Source organism: Drosophila sechellia, unplaced genomic scaffold, assembly GCF_004382195.2.
Source record: "Drosophila sechellia strain sech25 unplaced genomic scaffold, ASM438219v1 Y_388, whole genome shotgun sequence".
Classification (NCBI taxonomy): Eukaryota; Metazoa; Arthropoda; class Insecta; order Diptera; family Drosophilidae; genus Drosophila; species Drosophila sechellia.
Window position 1 is genome coordinate 76,262 of NW_022611415.1, and position 11,827 is coordinate 88,088.

Consider the following 11,827-nt stretch of genomic DNA (forward strand, 5'->3'; position numbering starts at 1 on the left):
TTTACTCATTCATTTAAAATATTAATATACACCTTAAAAAAAAATTATTATATACTTGAAAATAACTTCATATTATTACGTTATTTTTCAAAAGAAGGGCAATTTAGTATGTACTTACATAATAATAACAATAATAATAATAATAATGATAATAATATTTGTTCACACATGAACACGAATATATTTAAAGACTTACAATTTTGGGCTCCGTTCATATCTTATGTAAATGAATCGAGAGCGATAAATTATATTTAGGATTTTGTTATCTAAGGCGACATGGGTGCATTGCTCAAAAACATGTAATTTAAGTGCACACTACATGAGTCAGTCACTTGAGATCGTTCCCCGCCTCCTAAAATAGTCCCTTAGTGGGAGACCACAGATAAGGTCCTCGCCGCTCAAGATAGGCAGATGTGCCCGAGCGTGGGACCTCGATAAGACGGGGACTATTTACTTAGGCCTCTGCGTAGGCCATTTACTTTAAGATGCGATTCTCATGTCACCTATTTAAACCGAAGATATTTCCAAATAAAAGCAGTTTCTTACAAAAACTCAACAAGTAAAGTCTTCTTATTTGGGATTTTACATTTGGTCAATCGAGCCTTTAATCGACTCTGCAGTTTCCCCCTACCAAAGGTAAGGAACTCAGAGAAAGGCCAGCTCCTTTAAGCATCTTACAGCTAAAGGTAGCAAAAATAAGTGACTCTTGTTTCCCCCTACCAAAGGTAAGGAACAGAGTATAAATATAAAAAGCAAAAAGATACAAAAGAATCTTTTATGTTTTAAAACAAGCACCTTATAGTCTATAGCTAAAGGTTGCTTTGTGTACCATTATAAATTGTGGTAAGGCGTGCTTGAGGCCATACATCAGCAATTGTGAAATTAAAAAGTGCATAACAAAAGTGCCTTATAAATGCTCTAATAGCATTAAATCAGCTCATAAATAGAGTGCAGTGTATATGCCATAAGAGCATAAATTAAATAAAAAGTGCCTGAAAACAGTGCCTTATAAATGCTCTAATAGCATTAAATCAGCTCATAAATAGAGTGCAGTGTATATGCCAAAAGAGCATAGATGCCGAAATAAATGGCTAAAAAAACAAAAAATCTGACTGGACTACAAAAATAATAAAACGTGCCAAAAAAAAAAAAAAAAAAAAAAAAAAAAAAAAAAAAAAAAAAAAAAAAATCATCTTTAAACATCAAAGGAGCCTCTACCAGCAGCAGAAGCAGCAACAACAGCAGCAGCAGAAGCAGCAACAGCAGCAGCAACAGCAGCAGCAACAACAACGACATCAGCTAAGTCAAAACAAGAATTTTCTGTTTATCCAAACACACATATATATATAAATACATATAAAATACATATACACGTACTATATATATTAAGAAATTACAAAAAATTTTCAAAATGATGTCAGAAAAGACTATTCAATTCCTTAAGAAGCAGTCCGAAATTATTTTGGAAATTAGAAAGTTGGAAGTAAAACCAACATTAACAGATGTAGAAATTCTAAAATTAAATGAGCTTCAAAAATGTTTCATTGCTAATCATAGCAATTTGTTAAAGATCGGCGTTGTCGATCATGAATATTTTAACGCGAAGCAGTATGATTTAATAATGATGGTGTTAGAAAAAATTAAAAATAAAAATGAAAAAACTAAGGGCGAGTCGGTAGAAAACACTTTCCCTAAATCAAACACTGTCCCTAAATCAAACCCTCCCCCTACATTAAACCTTGAAATGTGTGGTCACCCTGAAAAAGAGGGTATAGCACAAAACAACGCTTTAAAAGTAGAGCAGGCATTTCGAAATAATGTTGGCCAATTTCGAGTATATCTAGAAGATACGTCTAAACTAATAGACAGTAGTCCAGATTTCCTTAAAATAAGGAAAAATAAAATTGAATTTTTATGGCATAAAATAGATAACCTGATTGAACAGGTGAATAGTCATTTTGAGAGCTCGCTATTCGAAGAAGAAATTAGCGAACTTGAATTTGACAAACAAAATATTCTTACAGCCATTAATAGTCGACTCAGTGGCACAATAAATAAAGCTGAAATGTCGACGGTTGTTAAGGCGGAGGAGTTACCAACCCTGCCTAAAATACAGATTCCCACTTTCTTTGGTGATTCCAAAGAATGGGATCTTTTTAATGAACTCTTTACAGAGCTCATACATGTGAGAGAGGATCTCAGTCCTTCTCTCAAATTTAATTATCTAAAGTCAGCATTAAAAGGAGAAGCCAGAAATGTGGTTACTCATTTACTGCTCGGCTCTGGAGAAAATTATGAAGCCACTTGGGAGTTTTTGACCAAGCGATATGAGAATAAAAGAAACATATTCTCAGATCATATGAATAGGCTTATGGATATGCCAAATTTAAATTTAGAATCCAATAAGCAAATAAAGACATTTATTGACACGATTAACGAGTCAATTTATATTATAAAATTAAAGGCACAATTACCAGAAGATGTGGATGCAATTTTCGCTCACATAATTCTTCGGAAATTCAATAAAGAATCACTCAATTTATATGAAAGCCATGTTAAAAAGACAAAAGAAATACAGGCACTTTCTGATGTCATGGACTTTTTAGAGCAAAGGCTCAATTCTATATCATCATTCTCACAGGAAGTAAAACCTGTAAAGAAAATGATTAATAATAACAAAAATAAAAATTATAGTGACAATTGTGCATATTGCAAACTACCAGGGCATTATTTAATTCAATGCCATAAATTTAAAATAATGAATCCAGCAGAACGGTCTGACTGGGTAAGAAAAAATGGGATTTGCCTAAGATGTCTGAGGCATCCGTTTGGTAAAAAATGTATAAGCGAGCAGCTTTGTTCGACTTGTCGTAAACCTCACCACACGTTACTTCACTTTGCAGGTCATAATCCAGAAAAAGTGAATACGTGTAGAACAACAGGTCAAGCCTTGTTGGCCACGGCCTTGATTCAAGTAAAGTCGAGGTATGGAGGCTTTGAACAATTAAGAGCATTGATTGATAGTGGCTCTCAAAGCACAATTATTTCAGAAGAGTCTGCACAGATTCTAAAATTGAAAAAATTTCGGTCTCATACTGAAATAAGTGGAGTATCTTCCACAGGAACGTGCATCTCCAAGCACAAAGCGGTTATTTCGATAAGAAATTCTCCGAAAAATTTAGAAATTGAAGCAATTATTCTCCCAAAACTTATGAAGGCACTTCCAGTCAACACGATTAATGTTGATCAGAAAAAATGGAAGAACTTTAAATTAGCCGACCCCGATTTTAATAAACCGGGTCGCATTGATCTAATCATTGGAGCAGACGTATATACTCACATTCTGCAAAATGGAGTTATAAAAATAGACGGTCTCCTTGGGCAAAAAACTGATTTCGGGTGGATAGTTTCTGGATGTAAAAAATCCAAAGGAAAAGAAACCATTGTAGCCACAACAATAGAAATAAAAGAGTTAGATCGCTACTGGGAAGTGCAAGAAGAAGAAAAAGATGATATCGAGTCTGAAATCTGTGAAAATAAATTTATCAAAACGACAAAAAAAGATTCAGATGGGCGATACATTGTGTCAATTCCATTCAAGGAGGATGTCACCTTAGGAGATTCAAAGAAACAAGCGATAGCTCGTTACATGAATCTGGAGAAAAAACTAAAAAGAAATGAAAAACTTAAGGTTGACTACACTAAATTCATGAATGAATACATGGATTTAGGACACATGATTGAAGTGAGTGATGAAGGCAAATATTTTTTACCGCACCAGGCAGTGATTAGAGATTCAAGCCTTACGACCAAATTGAGAGTAGTTTTTGATGCTTCAGCAAAAACTACGAATAACAAAAGTTTGAACGACATAATGTGGGTTGGGCCACGAGTTCAAAAAGATATTTTTGACATTATTATTAAATGGAGAAAATGGGAATTTGTTGTTTCGGCAGACATTGAAAAGATGTACCGACAAATTAAAATAGATAATAATGATCAAAAATATCAATATATTTTATGGAGAAATTCTCCAAAAGAAAAAATTAAAACATATAAATTAACCACAGTCACTTACGGAACTGCATCTGCACCATATTTGGCTACCAGGGTTCTGGTAGATATTGCAGATAAATGTAAAAACCAAGTTATTAGTGCAATAATTAGGAATGATTTCTATATGGATGACCTAATGACTGGAGCTGATTCGGTAGAAGAAGCTAATAAATTAATAACATTAATTCTCCATGAATTGCAGAAAGTTGGATTCAACTTAAGGAAATGGATTTCCAACAATTCCAAAATATTAACCACTGTGGAGGACACAGGGGACAATAAGGTTCTCAATATTATCGAAAATGAATGTGTTAAAACTTTAGGACTAAAATGGGAACCTCAAAATGATTTATTTAAGTTCAGCGTAAATTGTAATGATGAATCAAAAAATATAAATAAGCGCGTTGTGTTATCAACGCTAGCAAAAATATTTGATCCGTTAGGATGGTTGGCACCAGTCACGGTTTCAGGAAAACTTTTTATTCAAAAACTTTGGATAAATAAAAGTGAATGGGATCAGGAATTATCCATAGAAGATAAAAATTATTGGGAAAAATATAAAGAAAATTTATTATTGTTAGAGAATATTCGAATCCCAAGGTGGATTAATTCAAACAGTTCTTCAGTCATTCAGATTCACGGATTTGCGGACGCCTCCGAAAAAGCATATGCTGCAGTAGTCTATGCTAAAGTAGGACCTCATGTTAATATAATAGCTAGCAAAAGTAGAGTCAACCCTATAAAAAATAGGAAGACAATTCCCAAACTCGAGCTGTGTGCAGCTCACCTGCTTAGTGAATTAATCCAAAGACTAAAAGGATCAATTGACAATATAATGGAGATCTATGCTTGGAGTGATTCCACGATTACCTTAGCATGGATTAACAGTGGTCAAAGTAAGATCAAATTTATAAAAAGAAGAACGGATGACATTCGGAAATTAAAAAATACTGAATGGAATCATGTTAAGTCAGAGGATAATCCAGCAGATTTAGCATCCAGGGGAGTGGATTCTAACCAGTTGATCAACTGTGATTTTTGGTGGAAAGGTCCGAAATGGCTAGCAGACCCAAAAGAACTTTGGCCTCGGCAGCAGTCTGTAGAAGAACCTGTCTTAATAAATACGGTATTAAATGACAAAATAGATGATCCTATTTACGAATTAATAGAAAGGTATTCCAGTATAGAAAAACTTATACGTATAATAGCATACATAAATAGATTCGTGCAGATGAAAACAAGAAATAAAGCCTATTCATCAATTATTTCAGTAAAGGAGATAAGAATAGCGGAAACAGTTGTTATTAAGAAACAACAAGAATACCAGTTTAGGCAAGAGATAAAGTGCCTTAAAATCAAAAAGGAAATCAAGACAAATAATAAAATATTGTCATTGAATCCATTTTTGGACAAGGATGGGGTTCTAAGAGTTGGAGGAAGATTGCAAAATTCCAATGCAGAATTTAATGTTAAACATCCAATCATTTTAGAAAAATGCCACCTAACAAGCTTATTAATAAAAAATGCTCATAAGGAAACATTGCATGGAGGGATAAACCTAATGCGAAACTATATCCAAAGAAAGTATTGGATTTTCGGGTTGAAAAATTCGTTGAAAAAGTATTTAAGAGAATGTGTAACGTGTGCAAGGTATAAACAAAATACAGCTCAGCAAATAATGGGTAACTTGCCAAAATATAGAGTGACGATGACATTCCCGTTTCTTAATACTGGAATAGATTACGCAGGTCCTTATTATGTTAAATGTTCAAAAAATCGTGGCCAAAAAACATTTAAAGGATACGTTGCTGTATTCGTTTGCATGGCCACCAAAGCCATACACTTAGAAATGGTAAGCGATCTAACTTCAGACGCATTTTTAGCAGCACTCAGAAGATTTATTGCTAGACGGGGAAAATGTTCCAATATCTATTCAGACAACGGAACAAATTTTGTAGGAGCTGCAAGAAAATTAGATCAAGAGTTATTTAATGCAATACAAGAAAATATAACGATTGCAGCGCAGCTTGAAAAGGACAGGATTGATTGGCATTTTATTCCCCCGGCAGGACCTCACTTCGGAGGTATTTGGGAAGCTGGAGTTAAGTCAATGAAATACCATTTAAAGCGTATAATCGGCGACACTATTTTGACTTACGAAGAAATGTCAACTCTTTTATGTCAAATAGAAGCATGCTTAAATTCAAGGCCATTATACACTATAGTTAGTGAGAAGGACCAACAAGAAGTTTTAACACCAGGTCATTTTTTAATTGGAAGACCACCTTTAGAAATAGTCGAACCAATGGAAGATGAAAAAATCGGAAATTTGGATAGGTGGAGACTTATCCAAAAAATGAAGAAAGATTTCTGGGTTAAGTGGAAAAGTGAATATTTGCATACGCTCCAGCAAAGGAATAAATGGAAAAAGGAAATTCCTAATATAGAAGAAGGGCAAATAGTTTTATTGAAGGATGAGAATTGTCATCCTGCAAGATGGCCTTTAGGAAAGGTGGAAAAGGTGCATAAGGGGAATGATGATAAGGTCCGAGTGGCTAAAGTAAAGATGCAGGAAGGATATATCACTAGACCCATTACTAAAATTTGTCCCTTGGAAGGAATAAAGTCTGTTGACAAAAATGAGGCTGACCAAGAGCCAAAAAGACGAACTAGAGCGACATCGGGAATGTCCAAGATCGGAATCATTATGGCAATGTTGTTGTTTGTGTTAAGTTGTCAAGTTTCTAGCGCATTACCTAAAGATATAGCACCAAGATATTCTATAGACAAAATAAATAAAACCTCAGCAATATATCTAGACCCGCTAGGAGATGTTGAGATTGTGAGTACTTCTTGGAATTTGGTTATCTATTATAAAATGGATCCATATTTTAAAATGTTAACAAAGGGTAATGCGCTTATACAAAGTATGAGGAAAGTTTGCGAAAGACTTCATAGCTTTGAAGAGCAATGTAGTCTAGTCTTAGATAATATGCAAAGTCAGTTATCGGAACTTGAAGAAAACAATAAATTGTTTATGATGCAGTCTAGATCTAGAAGCAAGCGTGCTCCTTTCGAATTTATGGGTTCCTTGTATCATATTTTATTTGGTATAATGGATGAAGATGATAGAGAGCAATTAGAAGAAAATATGAAGAATTTGTTAGATAACCAGAACAACCTTGATAAACTAATTCAAAAACAAACATCTGTGGTTGATTCAACTTCTAATCTATTAAAGAGAACAACAGAAGATGTTAACTCCAATTTTAGAAGTATGCAAATAAGAATTGAGAACATGACAGAAGTTCTTAAAGAAAATTATTATGTTTATAAGGAATCAATAAAATTCTTTATGATTACGAAACAGCTACACTCATTGATTGAAGAAGGCGAAAAAATTCAAGCAGGCATTATAAGCCTGTTGATTGATATTAATCACGGTAGGCTAAATACAAATATTCTCAGGCCAAATCAGCTTAAAAAAGAAATTGCCAAAATTCAGCAGAGTCTTTCGGAGAACCTAGTAATTCCAGGAAAACGGTCAGGTACGGAACTTAAGGAGGTGTATACACTGTTAACAGCCAGGGGTTTATTCATCGACGATAAATTGTGTACGGCAAGAACCGACGATAAAATTCTAGTTGCCCACCATAACATTCAGTCCGAAAGTGAAGAATTATTATCAACACCTTATATAGGAGAAGTTAGTGAAGTGCCGAAGATTATTTGGGATCCGCTGAAACTATCAATATTAAATCATACTGAGGAATTTGAACGATTGAATAATGAAATTAAATTTATGAAAGAGAACCATCAAAAATTGAAAGATTTACATTTCCATCATATTTCCGGACATGCTGGATTAATTATTGCTTTAATACTAATGATAGTATTAATAATATATTTCATACGGAAATGTGCTGTGCAACAAAGAATGCAAGCAATAACCTTTGCAGGTCCGTTGCCAGTACTATAAATATCAATAGTAAATAAACAATAAAATAATATAACAAATAAAAATATACAGTCCACTATATCGTTGTTTAATAGAAAATGTACTTCTACATAGAAAAAGCAAAATGTTTAAAATAAGTTAATTGAGTACAAATTGTTGAATTAAAAATAATATAAACCATAATTGTAATCCAATAAAATTAAAAGCCAGAAAAACTAGGCCCATTGAAATCTTAGTCCACTACTGTTATAAATATACTAATGTACATCTCAGCCTTGCTGGCCCTTTGGCAGAATGTTCACACATGAACACGAATATATTTAAAGACTTACAATTTTGGGCTCCGTTCATATCTTATGTAAATGAATCGAGAGCGATAAATTATATTTAGGATTTTGTTATCTAAGGCGACATGGGTGCATTGCTCAAAAACATGTAATTTAAGTGCACACTACATGAGTCAGTCACTTGAGATCGTTCCCCGCCTCCTAAAATAGTCCCTTAGTGGGAGACCACAGATAAGGTCCTCGCCGCTCAAGATAGGCAGATGTGCCCGAGCGTGGGACCTCGATAAGACGGGGACTATTTACTTAGGCCTCTGCGTAGGCCATTTACTTTAAGATGCGATTCTCATGTCACCTATTTAAACCGAAGATATTTCCAAATAAAATCAGTTTCTTACAAAAACTCAACGAGTAAAGTCTTCTTATTTGGGATTTTACAATATTAATAATAATTATAATATGAATAAGTAAACTTAGGACCACCCTAGATCCTTAGGTTCACCCTAATCCTAAATATGCGAATTCAGCATGTGCGCTTTTAGGGGTCGCACTCGACTCCCATTGGTTATCGAGTATGAACTTTATATTGCAGAATTTGCTAGTGTCAGCACTTGGTTGTCACGAGCGATTTGCCTGTTGACCACACTAAGTTCAGTTATAAATCAGGAATATATCAGGAATGTACACATGCTGAATAAAAACCAGATAAAGATAAAAATGACCGATTGCGTTTAGACACTTAATTAACTAAAACAGTTTTAAATTAATACACCCAAAAAAAAAAAAAAAAGGATTGTCGGAAAATTTTTGGATATAGAATTTTGAACAGACGGACAGACTGAAGTGTGTTTTATTATTATACATTTTTTTAGTTTAATTGTCCCTTTAATAGTGTATACTGTTAAATTTTCTTTGTTTTCTTTTGACTCTCGCGTTGTCTTTTTATCGGTTTTTGACTATTAAAATTATTTGAAGTCGAGGGTTGGAAGTTAAGGGTATTATTTTGTTGGGCTTGTGTTAAATCTCTTCTATATGTGTGATAATTTCCTCTTAGATGATTTGGTATGAAACGAGGTGAGTACTGGGTGGTGAGATGGTTGTGTATTATTGTTCGGTTTCATGCCAGAATGATAATAATTGTGATTTCTGTTACTGTAATATTTTTTATTATTATTTTGATTATTGTTTTCCCTGTTCCTATTTCTGTTCACTTTTGATCTATATGGACTGTAGTTTTCTGGACTAGCATCATAAAGTCCTGCCTCCATTGATACTTGTTTTAATTATAATTTATATGCCAATGTCATATAAATTCTATCCGGCAGTTTTCGATCTATTACAGTTTTGACAGTCCTATTCAACATATCTGTATAATTTGATTTATCAACGGGATTATTTTCTAATTCTAACTTATCGAATATAATCGAATACTGTATTTCTAGTTTCTCTATAAACTTACTAATGCTTCCTGTGTATGGTGTTTCTTATAATTGCTTTATGATGGTTGTATATGGTTTGTGGTCCTTGAATGCCATTGCCAATGCTTCCTTCATGTCCATCCATGTTGTTGCTCATTTCTGGGTTACGACTTCTAATGCTGCATCCACTAGTAACCGCTCCATATACGACTTGTGCTTGTCTCGCATCTTGTGTTGGATATAAATTAAGAAATTGTTCTACTTGATTCACGAATCCAGATAGTGCCATCGTAGTAGTTTAATTCTTTTATTTGATTTAGTAGTTGGTTTAAATGGATTTCCGATAGTTGTTGAACCAACATGGTGTATATGTTTTTTTGGTTTTGGTATTTGGTTTTTAAATTTTAAGTTTTGAGGTTTTTAGGTATTTGGTTTTTAAACTATAAGTTTAAGTTTAGATTACGGAATGGAAAGTTTTTAATTAACTTCGGTTCCGAACGCACTGGATTTTATTTAAGTTCCACTTTCACGTAGATTCTTTTGCGGATCTCAAAATAATGTTATAATCACTGTTTTAATTCGCCAATCCTAGATAGTTAGTTGTATAACGTATCCTTTAATGGATCAGTACCGTACTAAAAGGACTCTTTATTTAACAGATCCTACCGATTGTCCCGAATAATCATCGGAGAACTTAAAGCAATGAAAAGACAGATACTAAAGGTCACAACAAGATCTACAACAAGACAGAAAAATACCTGCGCATGTGAAAAATTGCATGAACCAAATAAGAAAGAAAATATAAAAATAACCAGTATCAATCAGGTAATCAATAAAATTGATGCCAAAAAATATGTTATACTCAAAATAGACAAACATAAGTGCTTATTAAAAAGAGGAAAACACATTACACATTACACACGTTTTGACTATGACTAATCTTTATTCTAATGAAATAATAGATTTAGATCAATTCTTTCAAAGGCTTAATGAAGAAGCAAGAACGAATAACATCATTCAAACACAATTGTCACCAAGTGAACAAATCTTCGATTTTGTCACTATAAAGAATTTTAAAGGAAAGTCCAAAAAAATACTAAAAAACTTAAAATTAGCGCTATTAAATAAGGTGACTAAGATAGATAAAAATGATAAGTTTCAAATAAAAGCAATACAGTCTAAATATCATGATTATCCATAGGAAGGAGTCCATTCAGGAATTTCTAGAGCCCTGAAGAAAATAAATAACTATTATTATTGGCCTCTAATGACAAAGGCAATAAGTAAATATGTTAAAATGCCAACAAACAAAGACAACAAAACAATTTTATTTCACTGAATGATTACAATTTTTTATTTGTGTTGAAGAACACCGACCGATTATAATTAGGTCTTAAACTGAACTCATCTGATTTGATTGACGTTCAATCCTCGGTATCGATCTTTTCTGATATGGACTTTGGTTTTAAGGGATCTGATCAAGTGAAGAGAAAGAGCTTTGGAGCTGCTGACTTTAATTGTCTTTGTATTTCTCTTGGATTTAAGTGCATTCGCTCTTGCATACAAGTGCTCTTATATTCTTTTAGTTTTGTTTATTGAAATCTAATACTATTGTTTTTGTCTAAAATTAGCACGAGGTATTTGTAGAAGGTCTCGTGTCGAAGTGTGTAGCCGAGCACGGAAATTCCAGAGCAGTTCAAAGGCCTTTTTGTTAATGGGACGCAAGCACATTTGGTGCAATTAATGCGGATATTCCATTCCGTTGCCCACTTCTTTTGTTAAGAAAAAATAGCTGTGGCGTCAAAATGGTCTTAAGCTTACTTAGAAGACCATCATGCCAAACTCTATCAAAGGCTTGTTGTATGTTCATGAATACAGCTGTTGAATACATATTGTCCTCCATTGCCTCCAAAGCAAAGTTTGTCACTCGGTGAAGCTGTTCTTGAGTGCCATGACTTTTTCGGAAACCGAACTCCCACTTTGGAATAGCTTGGCTCACGCTTTGTTTGAGGATGCGTTCTAATATTACCCTTTCCAACATTTTACCTAGATATAGGTAAATATGTTAAAACATGTTTAAAATGCCAACAAGCGAAGACAACAAAATATAC

At 33.6% G+C, this 11,827-nt stretch overlaps 1 protein-coding gene across 1 annotated transcript; it reads left to right on the plus strand.

Moving 5' to 3' along the window:
* Window positions 1-1,339: 1,339 nt before the first annotated feature.
* On the plus strand, window positions 1,340-8,107 carry LOC116803470. The gene is made up of 2 exons (XM_032727173.1): window positions 1,340-6,281; window positions 7,764-8,107. The coding sequence occupies exons 1-2, from the start codon at window positions 1,412-1,414 to the stop codon at window positions 8,033-8,035; spliced, it is 5,142 nt and encodes a 1,713-aa protein (XP_032583064.1). The 5' UTR covers window positions 1,340-1,411; the 3' UTR covers window positions 8,036-8,107.
* Window positions 8,108-11,827: the final 3,720 nt, after the last annotated feature.